The sequence below is a fragment of the Doryrhamphus excisus genome, chromosome 1 (genome assembly GCF_030265055.1).
Source record: "Doryrhamphus excisus isolate RoL2022-K1 chromosome 1, RoL_Dexc_1.0, whole genome shotgun sequence".
NCBI classification, from domain to species: Eukaryota; Metazoa; Chordata; class Actinopteri; order Syngnathiformes; family Syngnathidae; genus Doryrhamphus; species Doryrhamphus excisus.
This window is the reverse complement of record NC_080466.1, coordinates 14,074,800-14,101,570: the sequence shown is the minus strand read 5'-3', so window position 1 is coordinate 14,101,570 and position 26,771 is coordinate 14,074,800. Positions and strand designations below refer to the sequence as shown.

General features: G+C 48.7%; 1 protein-coding gene across 1 annotated transcript in view; it reads right to left on the bottom strand.

Annotated features, from left to right (window-relative positions):
- The window catches only part of fat1a (FAT atypical cadherin 1a), a 58,895-nt gene that overhangs the window by 3,478 nt on the left and 28,646 nt on the right, over window positions 1-26,771 (bottom strand). Inside the window, 23 exon segments of the mRNA XM_058063442.1 lie at window positions 969-1,103; window positions 1,185-1,834; window positions 1,946-2,056; window positions 3,424-3,577; window positions 3,640-4,108; window positions 4,279-4,436; window positions 4,566-4,700; window positions 4,865-5,087; window positions 5,184-5,768; window positions 6,339-6,536; window positions 6,774-6,917; window positions 6,996-7,133; window positions 7,614-7,828; window positions 8,574-8,960; window positions 10,532-10,765; window positions 11,997-12,150; window positions 12,231-12,427; window positions 12,512-16,585; window positions 17,945-18,155; window positions 19,299-19,574; window positions 23,749-23,888; window positions 26,033-26,101; window positions 26,320-26,536. Coding sequence (XP_057919425.1) covers window positions 969-1,103; window positions 1,185-1,834; window positions 1,946-2,056; window positions 3,424-3,577; window positions 3,640-4,108; window positions 4,279-4,436; window positions 4,566-4,700; window positions 4,865-5,087; window positions 5,184-5,768; window positions 6,339-6,536; window positions 6,774-6,917; window positions 6,996-7,133; window positions 7,614-7,828; window positions 8,574-8,960; window positions 10,532-10,765; window positions 11,997-12,150; window positions 12,231-12,427; window positions 12,512-16,585; window positions 17,945-18,155; window positions 19,299-19,574; window positions 23,749-23,888; window positions 26,033-26,101; window positions 26,320-26,536 — 9,274 coding nt within the window.

Sequence of the window (26,771 nt, the reverse complement as noted above, 5' to 3'; positions counted from 1 at the left end):
GTACAGATGTGGGAATACCTCAACAGAAATGAAATCCCACCCCAAAAAGCGGAGGGGGGGGGGGGGGGGGGGGGGGGGCAAGGAGGACGGGAGGTGTGGCCACTGATAACGAATGGCGTGGAGGATGAGGTGGAACCGCACAAGGGCACGGCGCCATAACACCAATACAAGACCTGGATCAAAACCATGCCGCTTTTAACGCAGGGCAGCCGTGCTCCCTCGGGATGCCATTTTGACTTCCTTGTCACTAAAGCGGCGTGAAAGCTTGAGGAATGGCCGTCATGAAGCCGCTGAAGGGTCGTCTAGGCCTCCATCGGCATGAACGCAACAACCATGGCTTGGTTGAAACCGCGAGGAGCGACTTCTGTCATGGTTTCTAAAAAGGCTGACTTTGGAATGGAGCTCTTGTATGGGCGTCATGGCGTCATGGTGTCATGGCGTCATGGCTTAAAACAAAGACAAAAGGCTTCAATGCTTTTCATGCTGCCATGGAAACCACCCACCAGCATGCAACAACACTGGATGGGGGGGGTGGCGGTGGGGGGCATGATCATCATCATCATCATCATCATCATCATGCTTTTTTCTTCTCTCAGGAGGACATTTGCTTACACGGCTGGAACCCGTTTGTGTTTAAAAGCGAGTTCTGGACCTGTGGACCGATTTGATCCATATGGGAGCTGAGCCCCGCCCCCGCAGCCAAAGGGGAGGGGGGGAAAAAGAGAAAAAGAACATGTGACCCAGACAGACGCCACCTTGGGGCCGTGGACGCGGTGGGCGGGACATGAAAGACCAACGTTTCTTCCAATGTTACCTTCATCATCGTTACATCAAGAAGCAGGCTTCGCTACACGTCTTCAAACCTGCATTTTACTGTTAGCGCTTAGCTTCATGTTAGCTGACATGTGTAATTGTACTACTCTACTGCAGTACTGCTGGTACTTCAGTATGACAGTGTAGCGGCGTACCGTTGTCGTCGCAGGACTCGGACTGGAAGGAGCTGAGCGACTGGACCTCGGACATGCTGCCCCTGGTGTTGTACGGGTGGGCCGCCACGTCCTCCCCCGGCTTCTTGCCCACGGAGTCCAGGTCCACCACCTTAGCTGTGATAGCAACACAACACCTGATTGAGACACCAGCGGGGTTCCATCGTGACATCACGGCATCACGGCGTCCCGTCTCACCGTCGTAGTCGTAATCCCAGTTGGGCTTCTGGATGGAGTCGCTGTCGGACACGGAGTTGGAGGGCGGCGGGGGCGGCAGATTGGGCGCCACGCTGCACACGGCCACGGTCTTGCGGTGCCCGTGGACCGAGTCCGGGTTGAAGGTGGTGAACTCCGGGTGCTCCGGTATGGCCGAGCCCTCGAAGGAGTTCCGGTCCAGATTGTTGCGGGAGTCGCTGGGAATGCTGGGCGTGTACGAGATGGGCCGCACGGGAACCTGAGGCGGGACGTCCGAGTAGACGTTCTTGTTGAACTTGGCGTCGAAGTACGGCCTCTGCAGGAAGGCGTGGGGCAAGTTGGAGCTCCCGGGACGCTTGTCCTCCTCGTCCTCGTCCGCCCCCGACTTGCCCCGGCATGCCCGCTTGCGGATGATGATGAAGAAGAGCACCAGGATGAAGATGCTGGACACGAAGACGACGATGCCGACCACCTCCTCCAGGCCGATGTTCCAGGAGGTGGAGACCAACTCGTTAGGGATCTCGGCACGGAGCTCGCACGCTCGGCCGGCGAAGCCCAGCGAGCAGTTGCACTTGTACGAGCCGTACGTGTTCTGGCACCGCCCCCCGTTGGCGCACGGGTTCCTCACGCACTCGTCCACGTCGCTCAGGCACCTGGACAACATCAGACAAAGGTCACGCCAAAATAAACCCCTCCCCCGTCACCAGAACCATCTCGGCTGTCTTCCTGTTCATCATCAGCTGCGTAACTTCCAGGGGACTCACCTGTCGCCTTGGAAACCGGCGTCGCACTCGCACACCGGGCCGTCCAGACTGTCGATACACTTGCCGCTGTTCTTACACGGGTTGTCTGTGCAGTACGGTCCCAGCTGGCACCTGCAGTCCCACACCAGGATACATCGTTACTGCAGCCCCGTATCACCTCTCTTACCAACATCACACACCCATATCCACCAACACCGATATCAATAGTCATAACCAGTATCGGTTTACCCACATTGGACACAATACCGATATTGACCAATATCAAACAGCACTTCACCGCCGATACTTATAGGGAATCAGTATTGATACCGGTATCGTATTGTTAACCAATACCAGCATAACGATATTGGACAGATATCGACCAATATCAAACAGCACTTCACCACTGATACTGATAGGGAATCAATATTGATATCAATACTAGCATACCGATATTGAACATAATATCGATATCGACCAATATCAAACAGCATTTCCTTACCGATACTGATAGGGAATCAATACCGATATCGGTATTGTTAACCATGACCAGCATACCGATATTGGACATGATATCGATATTGACCAATATCAAACAGCACTTCACCATTGATACTGATAGGGAATCAATATTAATACCGATATCAGTATTGTTAACCAATACCAGCATACCGATATTGCACTGATATCAACCAATATCAGACAGCACTTCACCACCGATACTGATAGGGAATCAATATTGATATCAATACCAGCATACCGATATTGGACATAATATCGATATTGACCAATATCAAACAGCACTTCCTAACCGATACTGACAGCGAATCAATACCGATATTGATATTGTTAACCATTACCAGCATACCAATATTGGACATGATATCGATATCAACTAATATCAAACAGCACTTCACCATATATACTGATAGGGAATCGATATTGATAGGCATTGTTAACCAATGCCAGCATACCGATATTGGACACAATACCAATATCAAACAGCACTTCATTACCGATACTGATAGCGAATCGATACCGATATTGGTATTGTTAACCAATACTGCCATACCAACATTGGACAGAATACCGATATCAACCAATATCAAACAGCACTTCACCACCGATAGCGAATTGATATTGTTACTGATATCGGTATTGTTAACCAATACCAGCATACCAATATTGGACATGATATCGATATGGACCAATATCAAACAGCACTTCACCATTGATACTGATAGGGAATCGATATTGGTATTGTTAACTAATAGCAGCATACCGATATTGGACATGATATCGATATGGACCAATATCAAACAGCACTTCACCATTGATACTGATAGGGAATCGATATTGGTATTGTTAACTAATAGCAGCATACCGATATTGGACATGATACCACTATGGACCAATATCAAACAGTCACTCTGCCAGTCAGACTAAGAGCCATCCCAATCCAGGATCCCAATCCAGGAAGAGGCCATAACGGGGTTCACCTTTGTCCCGAGTACTGTCCCCTGCACTGGCAGTAGAAGTCGGCCCCCCGAGGGACGCAGGTCCCTCCGTACAGGCAAGGGTTGGAGGCGCAGGGACTGATGGCCACCTCGCAGTGGGCTCCCATGAAGGAGGCGGGACATTTGCAGAAGTAGCCTGCCGAGTAAAAAGTACACATCACGTTGGTTGGACGGGGATGAACAAAAGATGGCGGCTACCTCCATTAGGCCTGCGGGTGCACAAGCCCCCGTTGGTGCAGGGGTTGCTGGAGCAGCTCTCGGCGGGGGCCAGCGTGCACCCTGGCGCCACGTCCTCGATGTCCTCCATGACGGCGTGGGCCCGGCGCGCCTTGGTGTTGAGTGGCAGCTCCTGGCCGTTGAGGGCGATGGCCTCCATGCAGCCACGGAAGCCGTTGGTGACGGGCAGCGTCCGTCCGTGGCGGGCGGCGGCGTGCTGGCGGACGTGGCCGCCGAAGTAGACGCTGTTGTCCAGGTTGAGCGTGCGCAGCATGCCCGGCGCCGTGCCCGAGGCCGCGTGCACGCGGTCCAGCACCAACTTGGCGTAGTTCCCGTCCACCTCCAGGGAGACCGTGTGCCACTCACCGTCGTTCACCTGGGCGCTGTGGACCGACACCTGGCCGGGACCGCTGCCGCAGTCGAACTTGTACTGCAGGCGCCCGTTGACGATCTGGTTTAGAGGAGAGGACTGTCAATGGCGTGCGTGGCGCCCTCTATTGGCTGTGCTGAGACAGCTAGCATAATTAGCGCTGGGAAGACTGGTGAGCCAGTCACTTGGGTCTGGTACTGGTGACCAGAGACCTCAAACGTGGATGCACGCTAAAGGCGGCGTGGACGCACCTCCAGGATGCTGTAGTCGGTTCCCTTGGCGAACATGACGGTGGCGTGGCTGGAGAAGGTGCGAAGCCTCAGCGACATCTTCATCAGCTCCTTGTTGTCATTGTCCATAAGGTGGTACCTCACGTAGCCGCTGCCGCTGAACGTCAGCGAGTGGCCATCTGGGGCACGGAAATTAAAAACTGATTGATGTTGACTACGTTCTCAGATTTCAGAGCAACATTTGCAATAAAAGTGATGACTAAAAGGCATCATGATCACTTATTAAAAGAAAGTCCAAAGGAAGTTACCGGAACATTTGGTGGTTTTGCCGTCGGGACACACACACGTGTGGACGGCGTCTCTGTGGGGGTCCGCCACGCACGCCATCCCCTCGGGACAGGGGCTGCTGTCGCACACGTTGTTCAGGACAGGACATCTGCCACCTGTTGGAAGGACAGGTGTCAAAACCGGAGGATATCTAGACAGGAAGTGTGTATGTGCAGGCTACTTCCTGGTGATGTAAGACATCTGGATCATACCATTTTTGAACAAAAGTGACTGAATTGGTTATGTAAGTCCAGATAATAACGACGATGCGGCACATGACCTTCGCACTGGCAGCTGGCGTCCCTGTGGTGGCGCGGCGTGACGAAGCTGAGGCGGGCCGTGCTGTAGGTGGACATGGACGTCTTGTCCAGCGAGACCACCTCGTCGCAGAAGCGCAGCGGGCAGTCCAGGCCGACGCACAGCTTCTGGACCACACGCACGATGCGGACCCCCGTCATCTCCTCGATGACGGCCGCCGAAGAGTTCAGCTTCCTGAAGACCACCTTCAGGAAGACCACCATGGACAAAGACGTTAGCCAGGCAACATACCGCATGTCCAATTCCTGATTATCATGTTAAGACGTCCTCTCTGCTCTCACCTCCTGGGACTGGTACGGACTTCCGGATCTTTCCAGAGCCAGCAGGACGTCCAGGTCTCCTTGCTCGGACGGTTGAAGGCTGACCAGCTGGACCTCGCTCCTCCTCACCCCGGCGATGTTCCTCAGCGCCCTCTGGAAGTTGCGCCAGTAGTCTCCAATGAACTCCTCGGGGGCGATGCTGGCAAAACGCACGGCGATGGAGTTGTCCAGCGCCTGGCGCAGCGCCTGGCGGACGTGAACGTTGACGTCGGCGGCGGCGGTGAAGCGGCCGTCGGTCACCGTCACGTTGAGCGGGTAGTGGCCCACGTCCAGGGGCCGCAAAGCGATGACTTTGCCATCGGAGGCGGAAACGGAGAACAAGGCCTCGCCGGGGGAGGACGCGGGGGCCAGGCTGTAGGTCAGCGTGTCGTACACATCCTGGTCGGTGGCGTGGATCTTACCCAGGACGCCGCCCGCGTACTCGTCCCCGGCTGTGGAAACAAAGACGTCCAGGGGGAGAATGGCGGGAGGGTAGACGCTCTCCTCGATGATGCGGACGCTGATGAACGCGCTGGAAAAGAGCGGAGGTTTGCCGCTGTCGGACACCTGCAAAAAGCAAAGGCAAACATTCAGGCTGCACTGATTTGTCCACTAGAGGGCACTGCTGCTATTCTATTCTATAACTGGCACGGCGGCACTAGGAACCACTCCAACGCTCACACAGATGGTCAACAGCTCTACTGGGGGGGGGGGGGGGGGTCCAACAAGGAGACATCACACCTACGGTATGTCCCGCGTCCAATCTGTCCACTCTCTCTGTCCTCACGTGATCCCGCCCACTCACATTGGAACACCGATTCATGATTTTCATAATTACACAATAGTAAAAATACTATTAATTGTAATTATTTCTTTATTAGTTCTTTTCACATTTTTTGCTATTTTAATAATTATGCAATTTAATGAAAATCCAAATCATATATATTATTATTTCTTTATCATGATTATTTCTGAGGATTAAGCGGAATAGAAAATATTTTATTTCCATTCCTATTTTTGTTATGATTTAAATTATATAAAATCCCATAATAACATTATTATTGATTGATTATTATTATTTATTTTTAATAATTTTATAACTCAACAATATCAGCCAGTATTATTAGTATAACTCACCAGCGCCCTCAGCAGGTAGTGTTCTTTCACTTTCTTACTGAGCGCCCCCACCGACAGCAGAGCCCCCTGCTGGTCGATGCGGAAAGCCTCGCCCTCGTTGCCGTCAGCGATGGAGAAGGCGAACGGCGGCCCGTTGTGGGATGCGTCCCGGTCGGAGACGAGGAGCTGGAGGACGCTGGTTCCTTCGGCTTGGTTCTCCTACGGAATAGACAGAGGTGGTTGGCAACAGGCGTCATGATGCATTTGAGGAGGCTGGGAATCAGGACTTTAGCATAGAATATTTTATTCCTATAACATTTTTTTTCTAAAAAAACAAAACCACAACTTTTTTTAGTGCTTAGCTTCTTTTTACACTTTAATGGCAGTTGTAAACAAATAGGATGGCCAGAGTTTGGCCCGCTAATCCCTCCTTTCCACCCCCCACCTCCTCCCCACCTGGATGATGATGCTGTAGTTGGCCTGGGAGAAGAGGGGGGGGTTGTCGTTGACATCGGAGATGTCGATGTTGATGACAGCGCTGCTGGAGAGAGGCGGCGTCCCGTTGTCGGAGGCCATCACCGTCAGCGTGTACCCCGAGGTCTGAGGATGAGGGAGGGGGGAAGGTTGTTACCAGGTCCAAACCTACCTGACGCCGCCCCGCCCGGCCCGGCCCCTCACCTGCTCTCGGTCCAACTGCCGACCCACTTTCAGTTCGCCCCGCAGCGGGTCCACGATGAAGGGGCTGCCGCCGTTGCCGCCCACAATGGCGTAGCGCACATTGGCGTGCGACGGCCCATCAGCGTCCTCCGCCACCACCTTCACGTCACAATCACATCATTTTATTCCACAAAGAATAAAAAGAAACTTTTTAGCTTTCAAAAATATGAAAGCAAAAAAAAATCATCAAATGTTTATGAATAATTCATGACATGATGAAAATATGATATGGCTATATCATATATTACATATATATACATACATATATGTATATATATATATATTCTAATGTAAGATCTAGGTAATGTAAGATATTCTAATTGTTCTGTTTTTGTCGGTCTTGTGACTATTTGTGTCAGTGTTTGTGCTGCTGGAGCACGAAGACGAGCTTTCACGTCATCGTTAACGAAGCCGCGTGATGACGAGCGTCAGACAACAAAAAGGTTGAGCCAGCGTGAAGCGGCTTTGCTCCTCAAAGAGCTCGGCCGGCGTGAGTATGAGGATGAGAATGAGGATTAGCGCAGGTGCTGCGACGCGATAGCTACCAACACGTCAACACGTAGCGAACGCCTGTCTCACCGTCAGCACCGTCCTTCCCGGCTCGGCGTCCTCGCCCACGACGGCCGTGTAGACATCCTGGCTGAAGACGGGCTTGTTGTCGTTGACGTCCGTCAGGTTGACGTTGACGGTGGCCATGTCGCTGAGCGGCGGGGAGCCGCCGTCCGTGGCCTCGATGGTGATGTAGTACTCGTGAGACACCTCGTAGTCCAGACGCTCGATCACGAAGACGTCGCCTGAGGACAAAACAGATCCGTAGTCCATAAAAACCCAACCATTTTAGGCTTTCAATGAAATGATTTCACATTCTTTTGTATACACCGAAGATGGTTCAGTCCTCAACACATCTAACGTATGCTTTTGTAAAAACCAAAGACAACTTGGAGTCTTTGAATTATCCATAGTCCAAAAAAAAAAACAACCATTTTAGGCTTTCAATGAAGTTACCACACATTTTGGCATCAACACAAAAGATGGTTCAGTCCTCAACACATTGAACATATGTTTTGGGAAAAACCAAATACAACTTGGAGTCTTTCAGAAAATAAAACGTCCAAAAAAACCCAAACCATCTTAGGTCTTCAATGAAATGATTGCACATTCTTTTGTATAAACCGAAGATGGTTCAGTCCTCAACACATCTAACGAATGCTTTTGTAAAAACCAGAAGACAACTTGAAGTCTTGGAATTATCCATAGTCCAAAAAAACCCAACCATTTCAGGCTTTTAGTGAAGTTACTACACATTTTGGCGTCAACACAAAAGATGGTTCAGTCCTCAACACATCTAACGTACATTTTCGTAAAAACCAGAAGACAACTTGAGTTGTCCAAAAAAAACAACAATTGGAGGTTTTCAGTAAAAATAATCACACTGTTTCGTATAGACCAAAGATGGTTCAGTCCTCAACACATCTAACATCCATTTCCCGACCACTTGCCTTTACTGCGGACCAGGTGAGACGGTAGGAGGTATCTTACCCGTGCGAGGATCCACGCTGAACACGCCGTGCTCGTTGCCGCTGACGATGCTGTAGGCGATCTCCCCGTTCGCCTCGATGTCGCGGCTGGCTGCCTGCACCCTGAGGACTTGGGTGCCCACAACCATGTCCTCCGACACGGTGGCGGTGTATTCCCGATGCTCGAAGACGGGCGGGTTGTCGTTGATGTCCAGGACGGAGACGACCACGTGGCACAGCGAGGAGAGGCGGGGTGAGCCCTGGTCGCTGGCGCGGGCCTTCAGCTGGTACACGGCCTGCACCTCGCGGTCCAGGGGGCGCTCCAGGCTTAGGATCCCCGTCAGCTCGTCGATGGAGAAGAAGCCCTCGGCGGAATCGACCAATGAGTACACAATGTCGCTGTTGACGCCTGGGAGGCAAAGAAAAAAAGGAGTGAAGGCGGAACGTGCTGGTGCACATTGATCGTTGATTCCTGAACCATTCCACCCCCCCCTTACACCCAAACATCAATCATGAGGAAATCATCATCTTCCAAACAACAGCTGTGATGCCCGGCAACGATATCGCCATCACTCACGTCCTCCCGCTGGCAACGAGACACAGACGGATGGCGATAATATATCATAATGCATCTCTGCAGGTGCTTTTGGGAAACGCCATTACGCCGCCATTTATTATCATCACACACGCTACGCCTTCGCTCCTAATCATGCATTCAAGAACACTGGCACTGGGTGGGATATCTGAAATGCTAGCATGCTAACCGTTGCTAAGCTAACACATAGCGCAATAACAACTCGACTGAATAAGCCGGGATTTGATATCAATCCGAGCAGCCATGTATCGTTTTTAAAGTCCAATGAAATGTTAATATGCTAACAGTCGCTATGCTAACGTGTTATAACACCTCATGAAATTTGTTTTCAGACATGCAACAAAAATTTTGGTCCAAAATGAAGACAATATAGAGGCTTTGATGAACCCAAACGTACATTTTAGGAAAACTGTCGCCATCTGGTGAAAATTCCCCAAAATCCCAAACCGCAAAAATGAAGATAATTGGACTATGACGTTGCGACTAAATATGTCGCATGATGTTCGCATGATGCACTAAGATGTTGGGACAGAAATCGTTAAAAAAATTAAATAAAATAAAAATAAATATACTACTACTGAAATATTTTGACAAAATAGCTGAAATAAAAATGAAATACATTGAAAGATGAATAAAATATATTTAGAAAGTATTGAATCCTAGCGGGTGCCAAACAACATCCAGAACTAAAATAATGAAGAAAGCTGTCCAGCCTTGCCAGCCTACAAGATGGTCTTTGGATAAAGACCCCAGAGTATTTCTAAGTCACGATGGTAGACACAGCAACATGATATCAGCAGAGCCAGACCGCGCTGAGGGCGAGTCAGATCCCGGGATACGAGCGAGGAGCGATAAAGGACCAAGCCAAAGGCGTGGAATGTGGACTCGCTGAACTTCATCCGCGATGGAGGCCAGCCGTGCTGTCTGTCTGTCAGAGGCGCTAACTGCGCCCACGAGGCTAACACGCTAGCGGCCCGAGCCGAGGAGTCGTCGTCCACGCCGAGACCGTGTGTCAAACACCCGTGGAGGATCAAGAAAGCACTGACAAAACTGACAAGAACTAAGAATGCAGCCAACATGGAGGAAGAATAGCGTGCGCTACTGGCCCAGCGGGGGCGCCGTTGAGGCAATGTGGGGTTCACGATAATTACCCAACTGAATTATGATGTCATACCGATAAACCCCATAGCATTAAAAAATTGCTCAGAGGATTGACCATTTAGAAAAAAAAACGCTCAAATGAGACAAGACTACCCGTACTGTGCAGGTAAGCAAATCAAGCGCTCCTTTCCCTCCTGCTTATGACGTTAACGGCCTGTGGTAACCTCAAGATTTAAAAGAAGGCGTTTCACCGCCTCCTTCCTGTCTCGAGGAGCGCTCCTTACCGCTGTCAGCGTCGCTGGCCTGCAGTCTGGCCACCAGCGTCCCCGGCTCCGTGTTCTCGAAGACGCTGAAGGCGTACGGGTCGGCCGAGAACTCCGGCGCGTTGTCGTTGACGTCCCGCACGGCGATGTGGACGTCAGCCTCACAGTAGCGCCCGCCGCCGTCCACCGCCCGCACTTTGAACCTGTGCTCCTCCTGCTCCTCGCGGTCCAGCGGCTTCAAGGTCTTCAGCTCACCTGGGATGGGAGACACAGGAATCAGGAGGATCAGGAATCAACACATTAAATGTTCACTTCAATATCCATCAATCCAATAAAAATGTGCAAAAAATGTAAATGTAAAAATTTTATTATTTAAATATGAAATCATTTGAAATTATCAATTTATTCATCTAATTGTGAAATATCAAATAATCACATTGAAACTTGAATTTAATATTTCTTATATTCATGTGGATTTAATTTTGCTATTTCATTTTTTATATTAAATTGTAATGATCTATTACACTGCATTTGTATTGATTGTTTGATGTATTCATTTCAGGATTTTTTTAAATATTGATTTATTTCAATAATGTATAATTATTTTTATAATTAATAAAATTAAATAAATAAATAAAAAATATACATTAATAAAAAATAATTATTAATAATTAATTAAAAAATGAACCGACATCCCGACATCCATTTCCAGACAAAAACCCAAACAGATGAAGGAGATGAGCTGTTATTGTTATTCTTTTTACCCCCACCCCCCAATCCCCCCTCCACCCTTCCAAGTAGCCGGGTGGAGCATGCAATTTAGGGACGCTCTCTCGTTATTTGCAGGCAACAAGTAGCGACAGCGTCATAAATTCAAGCTAAGTGTGCAAGTCTGTATTTCAGTGCCGCCTTGCCAGCCCCAGTCCCCCCGAACGACCCCCGCCCCCCTTAGTGGCCCTGCAGGGAAATAGTCTTGGCTCCATGCAGAAAAAAATCAATAAATCAAAAGAATGAAGTAGTAAATAAACAAGTGGGCACCAGGGTGTTGTGCTTGGCTCCACGGCAGCTGATGCTAATTTGGCCTCATGTGGAACATCTCAAAGACAAACAAAGAAAAAATGCCCACAGAGAAAGAAAGGCGGGGCTAGCGTTGGAGGTTTTGATACAAAAAAAAAACAAAAAACAAGAATGTGTCTAGCTCAGGGGTGTCCAAATTTGGAATGCAGCTGTTCTTTTATCGTCCCGTGGCACAGTCAGAAAACACTTAACAAGAAAACTTCTAACAGAGTCATTTGACAAGAAAAAAACTATAAAAATAAAACTAAAATATAGTTTTTAAAATTATGAACATAATATTGAAATATTATATGAAAAAGTTAAAGTCCGCCTTGGTTTGAGTCTGATTAGCGACCTTAACCAAGACGCCACTGTATGTCCATTTCCTTCACAGCTGATGTAGTCCGAGGGGAATTGTACAAATGCTAACCTGTGTCGGAGTCCATGAAGAAGAGTTCGGATCCCGCCCCCTGCAGCTCGTAGAAAATCTGAGCGTTTGAGCGGATGTCGGCGTCTGTGGCCGAGACCTGCAAGATGAGTCGGCTGGCCGGGGAGTCCTCGGGGACGTTCTCGCTGTAGAGGAGCTTGGGGGCGGAGAGACGGTGGAGTGAGAAAGACAACACGGGCGGATTGGCTAAAGCTAAAGCTAACGCCGCAGACGTACCTTGTCGCACACGGGGCTGTTGTCGTTGGCGTCCAGCACCTTCACTTCCACCACCGCCTTGGCGGTGAAGATGCCGTCGCTGGCGGTGATGTTCAGGAGGTAGTAGTCCTTGGTCTCGCGGTCCAAGGGCTTTCTGACCAACACCTTCCATTCATTCTGGACGTGTTCGATGGCAAACTGGCCCAGGGGGTCCCCCGCTGTTTGGACACGAAGAAATAAACACGACATCTTTTGGCTTAGGGAACCGCAAAAGGCTAACTTTTATTCGAGTCAAGACCCACCGGTTATGAAGTAGCTGACTTGTCTGTTGATGTCGTCTGAGTCGTCATCGGTGGTGCTGAGGATGGCGATCACCCCGCTGGGCGGAGGGTCATCCTCGCTGACCGTGCCCTTGTAGACCTCAGCGGTGAAACGGGGCGGGTTGTCGTTGACGTCGGCGACCGTCACTTCCACTCTGGTGTCGGTCACATGCTGGACTTTGTCGCCTTGGTCGGTGGCAAAGACCACGACGGTGTACTTGCTTTGCTTTTCACGGTCCAGCTCTTTCAAGGTGGTCACCCAGCCGGTTTCGGCGTTCACGGCAAAGAGTTCCGAGATCTCCTGGGAGTCCTGCTTGGGGTCCAGGCTGTAGACCACGTGGCCGTTGGCACCGGAGTCCAAGTCGGTGGCTTTGACTTGGATAACCTGCGCCCCGCTTGGGAGGTTTTCAACCACGACCGCCTCATAAGGGTCGGACTCAAAGACGGGCTTGTTGTCGTTAAGATCTTTCACTTGGATGTTCACGTTGACAGATGCGGCGATTTCGTAGCTCTCGTGCTTGGTCTGCGCTCGCAAGGTGAGCTGGTACCATTTAGTCGTCTCGTGGTCCAGGCTCTTCTGAAGCTTCAAGGCCCCGGTGTCCCTGTCCACAACAAACACCTCGTTCTCGTTGCTCTCCGGAGTGTTGCCGTTCACGAGGCTGTACAGGAGTAGCTGCTCGCTCTCCGCCTGCAGCACGTCGATCTCAGTGCCGATGGGAAGGTCTTCAGCGACGGTGTAGCGGTAATGAGATTCGGCGAACTTGGGAATTGGCGTTTCAGGGGTGACGATGCGTATGTAAACCTGGACAACCGAATGCTTGGGTGGGTTCCCCGTGTCCTTGGCCCTGACAAAGAACGCATAGAGCTCGCCTTCCAGTCCGATGAGACTCTCTTTGGTCACGACGACTCCCGAGGTTTGATGGATTTCAAAGTTTTCCGCCACATTTTCCACATCTGCTTCAATGGAGTACTCGATGTCGGCGTTGCTTCCCTCGTCCATGTCCGATGCGGCAATCTGAACCACCGACGTTCCCCTTGGGACATCTGACGGGATGGTGACTTTGTAGTCGGCTGCCCTAAACTGCGGAGCATTGTCGTTGACGTCCGTCAGAACCACATTGACCGTACAAAAGCCCAGTTTTCCACCGCCGTCTTTAGCCATTAGAGATATGGGAATGACTTTGTCGATGGAGTTCTCACGGTCCAGGCTCTCCAAGGTGAACACCTCTCCGATTTCGCTGACTGAGAACTTGTCCTTGGCGACGTCGTTGACGATGTGATACGTTATTTGGCCGTAGATGCCTTCATTGTCGTCTGTGGCTTTAGCCTCTGCCACCAAGGTACCCGCGGGGGAGTTTTCCACCAGCTCCACAACGTATTCCACCTGAGAGAAGGTGGGGTTGTGAATGTTGGCACCAGTGACCGTGACCACAACAAGGGCCGAGCTTCTAAAAACGCCATCCGACACAGACACGTTAAGGTGGTACAGCGGCTGCATGTGCGGCCGGCGGTGGTTGGAAATAACAATGGCGCCCCTCTGCTTGTCAATCACAAAGTTCTGATCCTCGTTTCCGCCGATGATGGCAAACTCCAGCTTGTTGGCGTCTGAGCTGTCGGCATCGGAGGCCTGGACTTGGGTGATGAAGTGTCCGCGTGAGGCTAACTCGCTGATGGTGGCTTGGTACGTTGGTTCCGCGAACGTCGGAGCGTTGTCGTTCAGGTCCGTGACATCGACCGTCACGATAACGTCACTGGAGAGGGCGGGGACTCCCCCGTCGGTGGCGCGGACCCTCAAACGGTGCTGCTGGAACTCCTCGTGATCAAGCACTTGGGCTGTGGAGATGATTCCGGTTTGACGGTCGATAGTGAAATAATCCGAGCTCTTTCCCTTTTCTTCTACCAACTGAAAGAATATTTCCCGATTGTTCCCAGTGTCCATGTCTTTGGCAGCCACTCGCAGGACCGATGTTCCGATGACGGCAGCCTCGGAAATGTTGGCGTGGTAGGACTTTGACAGGAACACCGGGGCGTTATCGTTTATGTCCTCCAGTATGACATCTACAAAAACCTCGGCGTGCGCCCCAGTCAGCGAGTCGGTGGCTCTCACGTTTAATTTGTAGGCGGGATGCGTCTCGAAGTCCAAAGGTTGGCCAACGTGGAGAACGCCTGTGTTGAAATCGATGGAGAACTGTTTGAGGGGATCGCCCTCGGAGATGGTGTAAACGATGCGAGGTCCTTCAGAATCGCTGGCCTGCACGTGGAGGACGGGCGTGTGCACCTGAATGTTCTCGGGGATTTCGATGTTATAAAAAGGTTTCTCAAACACGGGCACGGCTTTGTTCACCACTCTTATCGGGACTTGGACTTCTGCCGACAGCGGCGGGTCGCCGTTGTCCCTCGCCAGGACGACGACGACAAAGTCTGTGTCGAGCGATTCTTTCTCAAACGTCCTTTTGATGGAGATTTCCCCAGACGGACTGATGTGGAAGTGTTCCTCTTGTCCCTTTAGCTCATAGTGGATTTCCGCATTGGGACCCTGGTCCTTGTCCACCGCCGTGACCTGCCGGATGACTTGGCCTTCCTTGGCGTCCATCTGAACCAGACCGTGATAGGGAAGGTTGACAAAAGTCGGCTTGTTGTCATTGACATCGTCCACAGTCACGGTTAGCAGAACGTGGGCGGCTTCTTCAGACGCGTCCTCTTTGGAGACCTCAACAACAACGTTAAAGGTGTCCTGGGTTTCCCGATCGAACGCTATCCCGGTGGTTGAAACGACGCCGGATGTTTGGCCAATTTTAAACCTCCTGTCGGGATTCAAGATTTTGTAGAACAAAGGCTCGTTCACCTGGTTCCCGACGGCAGCGATGACTTCCAGGGTTTTCTTCTCGGATGAGTTCTCCAGGACCGAGGCTTTGTAGGACTCTCTGGTGAACTTGAGTTTGCTCTCCTTGTTCTCCTTTAAGTTGATCTTGACCGTGGCGACGCTGGCAAATCTACCATCCGAAACCCTCACTTTGAGTTCATATCTGCTCCTCAGTTGGGTGACGTTCTGGATGGAGATGACGCCCGTGTTGGCGTCCATTTGGAACTTTTCGCCAATGTTACCCTCCGAGATGGAGAACAGAAGTTTGGCATTGGATCCAGAGTCCAAGTCCGTGGCGTTGACTTTGATCACTTGCACCCCCTTGTACGTCGGTACCACGATGCTGGTCTCGTACGGGTCTTGGCTGAACGTGGGCGGACAGTCGTTCACGTCGATGACTTCAACTGTCACGTTGGCCGCTGTCTCGGCGAACAAACGTGGCATCCCCAGATCGTGGACCTGGACGCTGAAACGGTACACGCTCCTTTGCTCGTAATCCAAAGCGGTCGTGATTCTGATGGCGCCGGTACTCGAGTCGATGGCGAAATAGTTGAGAGCGAAAGGCTCGACAATTTGATAGATGAGCATGGCGTTGTGGTCGTGATCAGCATCGGAGGCACGGATGACAAAAGGCGTGTTTTTTTGCGTCAGGACGATGCTGTTCACGGGGGCGGACTCGCTGATGACGCCTTTGAACTCCCTCTGGAGGAAAACGGGAGCGTTGTCGTTTTCGTCCTTCAGGTGAACCATGAGCGTGGCGTTGCTGGCGAGCCCGGCCATGTTGGTGCCTTGAATGACGAGCCTGTATTGAGCCGCGGTCTCGTAGTCCAGCTCCTTCTGGGTCACCACCACGCCAGAGTTGGGGTTTATGTCAAACACGTTGTTGACGTTGCCGCTTTTGATCTGGTAGAAAACCGACGACTGGCTGATGGCTGTGACCGAGCTCACGAAACTTCCCGGGACGGCCGACTCGCTGACATCAGCGGAGAAGTCCTTTTGGGTGAACCTGGGGGCGGCGTTGTCGGACACGGTCACCAGGATGTGAGCGGTGGCGGTGGTGGACAGTGGGGGCGTTCCTTTATCCGTCGCCTTGATGGCGAGTTCAAACTGCGTCTTTCTGCTGCGATCCAACTCCTTGGCAACCGAGATGGTCCCCAGGACGGGGTCCATGGCGAAGGAGTTCGCCGTATTTCCTGCAAGAAGACCAGAGTTTAGTGGCAGCTTTGGTACGGGGAGCACTCTGGTACGTTTCAACTCTTTTACCTGCCTGACGACCAAACCCCCCCCCCCCCCAGCTGAGATTGACAATGGAAAATACGCAGGAAGGCTACAGTTGGATAAGTCACGTTCATCATGACAGTTACATTACTATATTACTACATTACTCATTACTACATTACTACTTTACTCATTAAAACATTACTGTATTAGTCATTACTACATTACTCATTACTACATTAACTACATTCCTCATGACTCATTACTACATTACTATATTACTTATTACTACATTACTCATTACTACTTTACTATAGTACTTATTACTACATTACTATATTACTCATTACTACATTACTATATTACTCGTTACTACATTACTCATTACTCCATTGACAGTAATCCCTTGGTTTTTTTTTTACTTTTTATGACCTTCTAAATACACTTTTTAACCTCATTAGAGCCCTCCATGAATGAAATAACACCCCTACAGTTACCTTTACCCTCCTATTACCCAAGATATTAGACATAATAAGGGAAAATAAGACATAAATAAGATAATATAGACTCTCACATGTTAGTGTTGAGAGAGTTCCCTGTCAGTGTAATTGTGTTTTTTTACTTTCTAGGCCACACAACTAGGAGACCCAAGTTCGATTCCACCCTCGGCCATCTCTGTGTGGAGTTTGCATGTTCTCCCCGTGCATGCGTGGGTTTTCTCCGGGTACTCCGGTTTCCTCCCACATTCCAAAAACATGCTAGGTTAATTGGCCACTCCAAAATGTCCATAGGTATGAATGTGAGTGTGAATGGTTGTTTGTCTATACGTGCCCTGGGATTGGCTGGCCACCAGTCCAGGGTGGACCCCGCCTCTCGCCCCAAGACAGCTGGGATAGGCTTCAACACCCTCGTGAGGATAAGTGGTAGAAAACGAACGAATGAATAGTTCCTAGTAAACATAATCTGAAGGCACAACGCCATAGAAGTAGAGATGATGGATACTGGCTACTTCCTTACCGATACCAACTGATAATGATACCGACAACAAATGACTTGGGTCTGATCATCTAGTGTGGAAAATAAGACGTCCAAACAATGGCTGCCTTTGTTTCATTGTCTAAAGGTTAGTAGGGGAGAAGACGGAGGGTGGATGAAATGGCTGACATATTTGGAAAGTCCAGACAAAGCCCTGCTTGGACTCAAATATTCCATTCATGAAGAAGATCCAGTAGGATGCAGACGTCAATGTGACTCATGCATTTTAGAAAGCTGACTTCATTGGCGGTCCTCCGCAGTCAAAGGCCATCAGTAAAGGCGACACGAGACCCCAGTACCTGACTCGATGCTGTAGCGGACCTCAGCGTTCTGGCCCTTGTCTTTGTCCAGGGCGCTGACCTGCAGCACGGCCGAGCCCACGGCCGCAGACTCGAACACGCGGCCCGAGTAGGCCGTGTCGATGAACCAGGGCGCGTTGTCGTTGGCGTCCTCCACAGTGACGATGACACGGACCAGGTTCCGCTTTACGGGGATGTCCTGGTCTCGTACCTGGAAATGAAAGACACCCCAAATCCAGTTTGGCACCAAGATGTGTAGAACCAATGAAAACAGGCTTTGCTGCAACGTGACGACTACTAGGTGTTATACTTGTCTAGGTCTTAGAAATGTCCTCAAGGTTGCAGAGTATCTTCATGTCTGAACACGTGACGGACAGGAAGTGACCTCGTAGTTTCAGAGTTGAGTTTTAGCTGGGTGTGGTTAGTGTGCCTGCTGTTCTGGTGGACAAGTCTGGTGCTTGTGTGTCTCAGCCAACAATACAGTATCATGACTGGCCATGAGTGACAAGTGCAATGCCGTACATTTTGTATTTTGCTTCCTTTAGACATTTTTATGCTTCATTTAGGCAAAAAAAACATTAAGCTTTGCTTAAATGGGCATATTTTTGACCAATAATAGGCTGTAGTCAACCCCGAAACAGCATGATTTAGTCATTAATATATTTTAAAAAACAAATGATTAAATATTTAAATTGTCATAATATATTTAAAATATTATTTATTTATTAAGTATTTATTTATTTTATTATTTATTCATTAAATAGTCAACCCCGAAACAGCGTTATTTAGTCATTAATATATTTAAGTCAAAAATATTTTTAAAATGATTAATTATTTAAATTATTTGTCATTAATATATTTACATAAAAATAATTAATTATTTAAATTATTTGTCATTAATATATAAAAAATAATAATTAATTATTTAAATTATTTTTCATTAATATATTTACATAAAAATTATTATTGATTATTTAAATTATTTTTCATTAATATATTTAAAAAATAATTATTAATTGTTTAAATTATTTAAAATTCTATGTATATGCTGAACAGTCATGGCGTAAAAACATTTGTACCGTGGTGGGGGCATGACAGAAAATAAATAACTCATCTACTGTATTTACTCAAGGAATTTTGTCAAAAATAAATTCCATAAAACTAAATTGTCTGGAAATACACTTTCCTCCAAAACTGGCCAAGGTTTGAGTGATTTGGCACGAAAGCTGCCTTCTAAAAGTCGTTTTATTTGTTGTGAAACAGTTTTTTTTTATTTCTCAGAAAAGAAAATGGCAACGATAGTGTAGAACATTAACGCTAGGATGAACGTGATTGGACGCGAGTCCTTCCCTACCATGACAGTGAGGATATGGCGATGCATGGTCTCGTGGTCCAGTCGCTCGGCGGTGTACAGGGTCCCCGTCCCCGGGTCCAATTTAAACTTCTTGAGGCTGAAAGGATCGGTGCTGCTCAGCAGAGTGAAGGTCAGCTTGTTCTTCTCGTCTTGGTCGGTGGCGTCGATGTGCAGCACCTCGGTCCCCACGGGGGTGTCCTCGGGGACGCTGACGTCGTAGCGTTCCCGGGAGAACTGCGGGCGGTGGTTGTTGGTGTCGATGACGCGGATGAGCACCTGCGGGGACAACGGGGTGGGACATGTTCAAATTATAATTATTCTCTGGCCTCGTTCACTGTTTCTCTTCATTGTGAACCGCAGCTCCCCGGTGTCGGCAGCACTCGTGCGTGACTGGAGGGAAGACAATTATCATGCCAATCACTTGTCTTGCTGAATGGATGCAGTCAAACCTGCGTTCCAAACGTCTTTCCACTCACTCTGATCGGCAGAAAAGTGCAGCTGACCCCCCCCAACCACAAACACTCCAACATCATCACCAAGCGGGAGAATGTTTTATCAACAGCAGCCACTCGTCTACTGGACTTCCGTCAGAGGATTATGGAGAGCTGTTGGAATGCCATCTCTCACTTCCCAGAGCGGGGGTGAATTGGGGGTGGTTTGGTGGTGTTTCCAGCGTGGCCAAATACGGGGAACAAAGGGATCAGGGCCGATTAGACACCTGAATACCAGACACCAGGGGGTGATATCCCTTGTGGGGCGGACTAGAGATGACAAGCACTCCAAAGCCGCAGACGCCCGAACCTGACAAGAACGATAACGTGCGGCTGAATTGTGGGGTGCTAATCGGCACTTTAGCCCCAGAAGAGGCGAGCAGCGGTGGGCCTCTGTTGCGGGGTTGCTTCCCCCGAGCAGCCTGATGGCATGAGCGTTCCAGGCGTGTCTTCTCATGTCTCGCCAAACATCAGACAGCATCCCTCATGCTCACCATGCAACACGCGTGCTAACAGCCCCCCCCCCCCGCTGATCGGGCTTCCGCTGACCCAGAATTGCAAACTAAACTATAACGTTGTAGCATTTCGGTTATGCTCTACTTGGGGGACGTTTATTTGATCAAAGAGGGGCGGGACAATCATTGGAGGCGGCCAATTTGGAGTGCATGATAATTATGGGGCCGATATGATACATCTGATCATATTAAAAATGGCTAAGATAACCCATACTTTAACAAGGCCGGATGAGCTGTACTGTGCAGGTCAGCAATGGCGGGGCGAATCCCTGGTAGGGATTGTTGAGCCAAGCTGCAATAGTCTGGTGCTTGTGTGTCTCACCCAACTTTACAGTAGGACTACTGACACAATTATGACACCTTTTATGGCAGCCTCCATTGCTACAAAGGATACACTGTGTGTAGGAGTACCACTGTTACACAGTATGTCATGTACAGAAGTACCACTGTTACGCAGAATATCATGTACAGGAGTACCACAGTATATCATGCGTAGGAGTACTACAGGATATCGTGTAAGCAGGAGTATCACCGTTACACAGTACTATATCGTGTAAGCAGGAGTATCACCGTTACACAGTACTATATCGTGTAAGCAGGAGTATCACCGTTACACAGTACTATATCGTGTAAGCAGGAGTATCACCGTTACACAGTACTATATCGTGTAAGCAGGAGTACCACCGTTACACAGTACTATATCGTGTAAGCAGGAGTACCACCGTTACACAGTACATCACGTGTAGGAGTACCACAGTACATCACGTGTAGGAGTACCACAGTATATCACGAGTTTCCCACCCCAACAGGAAGCAACCGTCGGTGTGATGAGGCGGTTTTGATGGAAAAGAAGAAGTCCTTTTGTGGGTCTGGTGCCGTGCGTTGGAGAGGAAGCCCCCCCCCCGCCCCGCCAGGTGGCAGCTTGTGGCCCGATGGCAGCGAGCAAGCACACATGTTCCCAAAACAGGATTAGCGCCGCTCCCCACCACAAACACAAGTTCCCCGTCGGACGCAATCATCTCGGCAAACACGGAGATATTTAGTCTTTAAAAGCCAACGGGGGAGAGAACGTCAAGCGTTCCAAACGACAAGGAAAATAGGCCATCCCGTCCTGCGGCACAGCTTCCACATTTGAGGAAAGTTTCACGAGCGAGATGGTTAGAAGGTAAACGCCAACACCGCCCCCCCAGGAAACAACAACGTCTGACAACTGACAATTTTGCCGTCGGCTTCGACTCGCCTCCTCGTCTCCGGATTAGTAAATCCCGCTTGCATGGAAAACTTCTCCACATGTTCTCCGAGGAACGTACAGCCTGGAACATCAACAGCCACCAGCCACCTCCACACGAGGGACTAATTTCAACAACCTTTGGATTTGACACCTTTTCCATACTTTTCCATTCTCCTCAACGGGAACGTGTTGGGTTGGACACAGCAGGGGTGTCCAAAGTGTGGCCCGGGGCCACGTGGGGCCCGCAGCACATTCTTAAAAATGTAAAAGGAGCAGCAAAAATTTAAGAAAAATCTGCAGTAATTTCACAAGAATCAATACAAAATATTAAAGAGGGATAAGTTGTAATGTAATGTAAGGAGAAAAGGTCAAATTTTACAAAAATAAGAGAATGTCATTTGAGGAGCATGAAGTTGAAATCTGGAAGAAAAAAAATGAAAAACAAAACAATAAAAAAGCATTTAATTTTGGAAAATGAAGGCGAAGAAAAAGTATAAAAGTATAAAAATATTGCCAAAATAAAGTCACAAAGAAAATTTGCAAAAAAAAATGTTGAAAAAAAATTTTTTTTAAACAACAGCAGAAATTTACAAAATATCAAGAGAAAAAAGAAAAAAAGAGAAATGCTCTAATTTTAGTAGCACAGATTTCAGATATTAAAGAAAAATACAGCTTTTTTTACAAAAATAAGTAAATGTCATTTGAGGAGCATAAAGTTGAAATCTGGAAGAAAAAAATTAAAAACAAAACAATTAAAAAAAGCATTTATTTTTGGAAAGTGAAGGTGAAGAAAAAGTGAAAATATTGCCAGAATAAAGTCAGAATTAAAAGAAGAAAATTAAAAAAAAAATTCAAATTTTTTTTTTTTTTAAACGACAGTAGAAATTTAAGAATCAAAGGCAAAATATCAAAAGAAAAAAGTTGTGTTCTAACCAAAAAAGACAATTTTAGTGAAAATATTAAGAATCGTATCTTTTCCAGTGAGTGAATGTATACATTTGCATAGGCTGGGGCTGCACGAGTGCTGCTGCCGTTCATTGGTCAATAGACAACCCATCGCCACGAGAAAAACTGCACCGAGGCTGAAAACGACCCGGAAAGTGAAGAGACACGTGAGCGCAAGTGTGGCGTGAAAGCTCGGACTTCAAACGACAGGAGCGTTTAAGTTCATGGCGAATGCTCCCAGGGTGAAAAAAAAACATCCCGGCTGTGAAAATAGCTTAAAAGTCCAAATGAAAGGACGCGCTGCCGCTACCGCCGCTTCTTTCTCCGCAGCTCGGACGGAGCGGCGAATACAAGCCGCATGATGAAAGGCTGCATTCATAGCCGGCGACAACAAATGGGATTCTCACTCGCGGCCTCGCTCCGCCGAAGCTGCCTCCTCCTCCCCCTTCTCCTCTTCTCCCCTTTGAGGACAAAAGGACGGCAAACCTTTGGAGCCGCTGCGGCGTCGTGTCGTATATACCCGACCAAAGCCGCCATGGAGAAACATGCTGAAATCTCACGGACAAGGCGTGACCGTGTGAACAGAAACAAAGCGCTTCAACGCAAAGTGGAGAACCGTACATTTCCATACCAAAATACACAATTCCAGGGTCCAACTGCGGCCCCATACGGTCTGATTTCAACATTATTAACTACCATACACGGCTAAAAAGAAGCTAGCATACCTCAAAACTTGGCTGTGGCTGTAGGCAACCTCCTCCAGCCACATATTAATAGAACATATTTGAACTGATGGCACAGAAAACCTGTTTAAAACATTATTAGAGCCTTCTGGACATGAAATAGCACCCCTATAGTCACCTTTACACTACTGTTACCAAATACAGTAGAGATAAATATCATAGAAAATAGGACATAATAATAGAATAGACATTGGTTGGTTTTCCATGGCTTGGAAGGTTAGATTGGCAGGCGAATGGAAGGTCAAACGTCCTCGTACATCGTGATTATTTGTGTTTGGCGCTAATCAGAGCAGGTGAAATGTTAGCATTAGCAGCCACTCCCACTCCTTCTAATTGGTCATCAAACCAGCGCTGATGAACCGCCATAGCAAATCACCTGAGGGCGTGCCACGAAACCACCATGGCCTCATCATCATCATCATCATCACTCGCCAACTGACGCCAAAGGCGGCGTCACTCGTTGCTCGCCCACTTCCTCTCCTCATCAGCCCCCCCCCTCAACGGCGTGGCGAGTGTTTCAATTACCTGGGTGCTGACGGTCCGCGTCCCATCCGTGGCTTCCACCGTCAGGTTGTAATTTGATTTCTGCTCGGCGTCCAGCAGCCGCGCCACGATGAGGGTCCCGCTGGCCTTGCCCACGTCAAAGCGGCTGTCATAATTCCCACCTGCGGGTTTTGTTGTTTTTGGGGAAGCAAAGAGCAAAGGATGAGTGACGGAGTCGTGGCTCAGTGGAGCAGTTTGAACACCAACACAAACACAAACAACACATTAGCGCTCTATCATGAAAGATGGCCGCTTGACAGTCCAACAGGGGTGTCCAAACACCGGCCAGCTTGGTTTTTATTGGGCCGTTCATTCTGAATGAGAAAAGCACATGACCAGAAATCCAGCTAATATTAGGGTAGCTATTTGCTTTACCATTATTACCACGGCTAGCGGGGGCAAACGCTATGGAACATCCATAAGCTACAAACAGCCAGGCTACCGGGTAGTTAGCCAAGCTACGAGGCAACGAGGTGGTTAGCCCAGCTAGTTAGCCAAGCTAACACTTAGTTACCCAAACTAGCTACCAGGTAGTTAGCCAAGCTGCCAGTTACCCAAGCTGCCAGGCTACAAAATAGTTAGCCAGGCTACCACGTGATTAGCCAAGCTACCAGGTAGTTACCCAAGCTGCCAGGCCACCAGGTGGTTAGCCCAGCTAGTCAGCCAAGCTAACACTTAGTTACCCAAACTAGCTACCAGGTAGTTAGCCAAGCTACGAGGCTACCAGGTGATTAGCCATGCTACCAGGTAGTTAGCCAAGCTACGAGGCTACCAGGTGGTTAGCCAGACTACCAGGTAGTTAGCCAAGCTGCCAGTTTGCCAAGCTGCCAGGCTACAAAATAGTAAGCCAGGCTACCACGTGATTAGCCAAGCTACCAGGTAGTTACCCAAGTTGCTAGGCTACCAGGTGGTTAGCCAAGCTAAAACTTAAGTTACTCAAACAAGCTACCAGGTAGTTAGCCAAGCTACCAGGCTACCAGGTGGTTAGCCAGGCTAGCAAGAAGTCGGCCTGGCTAACTTCTGTTTTGTTTTCCGGGTTTTTGTGTGATTTTCTGATTCGTTTTGATCTTGCAGCGTTCCTGTTTGCCAGATTGCTGCATTGTTCCTGTTGTGTTTTTTTTTTACGATGTTTATGTGTTTTATTTTGGATCATTTCTGTGTTTGGATGTTACCGCGTGTCTGTCCCAGTTGGCCGGCGGAGGTTTTGTTCTTAAAATACCCTCAAGTGCTTAGCATGTCTCCTCACACACCAGATGGGATTTAGCATATTTGATAAAAAAAAGGTGAAGAACAATGAAAGGTTGGGCCACCCCTGCTTTCCACACAAACAACAACAACAACACCACCCACACAGGCCATGAAACAGCAAGAAGCTTAAAATATGTTTTCCCTGACAAAGACTTAAAAAAAAGTTGTTTTGGACATTTCTTTACATGACAATGACAAACATGACAATGCTCAACAAAAACAGTTGCCTGTGAAAATGTGGAAGTGATCGCTGATGACGTGTGTACTGAAACCAAAAGGTGTTGACAAGATGTCAACATGATGCTAGCTATGCAGAGTTAGCATTGAAACAGGAGTTCGCAACGTTCAGATCGAAATACTCGTGTTCCCCACGGCTAAAACACACACGAAGATAACTGACAGCCAGGTGGCGTTAAACGTGACGCTCGCGCTGCTGAGCTGAAAGGCTGCCATGGAAACAGGAGTTAAGAACATTCAAGGATAAGTTCAATAAGTTATCAAAAATAATCAATTCTTGATTGGGAATTTGAAAGGAAACGTTGGAAAAGGGCCTTTCTCATGTCAACAACAATGGCGGCTAACGTCCTAGCATAAACCGCTGATGTATTTATGTATCTAATTCAGTAAATTAGTAAAAAAACAACAAGGACCCCCAGGCTGCACTTTGGACACCCTGATTGAGACTTTAAGGGTAAAAAGTATGGAACATCTTTGGGATGAACGACTTCCGGCTGGTGTTACTGTACGCATGCGTAGCGCTTGGTGAAAATGCGACGTCGCCAACTACTAGCCTGGCGTGCAAACGGCCTTTTGGGTGGTTTTGGTCCGGAAATTCCCCGTTTGTGTTGCATTGTCGTCGAGGTGACGGCAAGGTGGTACATCACAGAAGATAATTGGAACGTAAAAGAACATGAAGTGGGGGGGAATGGGTCCCAGTATCAAGGCAGCGACACATGGGGATGATTCTGTCACACAGCAAGGCTTCTATTGATTTTGGGGAGCGGTTGACAGCAGCTACCTTCTGCTGTACAGTTGTGGTCGCAAGCCATCTGAAGGATGTAAAACATCTCCGTATCCTCTGTGCCGGCTTCACAAATCCGAGCAAACACAGAGTGCCGGAAAGGGAAAGATAAAAAGCGCAAAGAGAGAGAGAAGAAAAAGACGTGTCAGTCATTGATCAAGAAGGGTGGGGGGTGGGGGGAGAGAAGCCAGGCAAGGATTTTCAAGGTCAGATCAATAGAAGCAGAAAAGACTCCAGAAAGTGAGGTTAGCGCCGAGCAGCTTCCTGTTTGGCAGCGAGCGTACCTGTGATCTCGAACCACACGGGGACGTCGCTGGACTCGGTGGCCACAACGCCCACCATGTGCGCCACGGGGTCGCTCTCCATCACCGAGAAGGAGAAGGGCGACTCCTCAAAGAGCAGCGGGGACGCGTCGGGCGGCACCTCGGGCTTGGGGATCCACTCGATGTGAAGGCGACACGTGGACGACTTCTGGGGGCGCCCGTTGTCCACGGCTTTGATCTTTGGAGAGAGAACATGCCGGAACGTGAGGAGATGCTAGTCTTTATTGCTGTCATTATGACTTTATTCTCATAATATTTACATTTTATTCTCCTAAAATCACAAGTTAACCCTTAGATGCCAGAGTGACTGGACCCTACACTCTTCCATAAGTGGCTCAAAAATCACCCATACTAGAATCAATGCCTTTTTATGACAATTTTGCCATTTTGGTTAGGAATAATCATTTGTATGA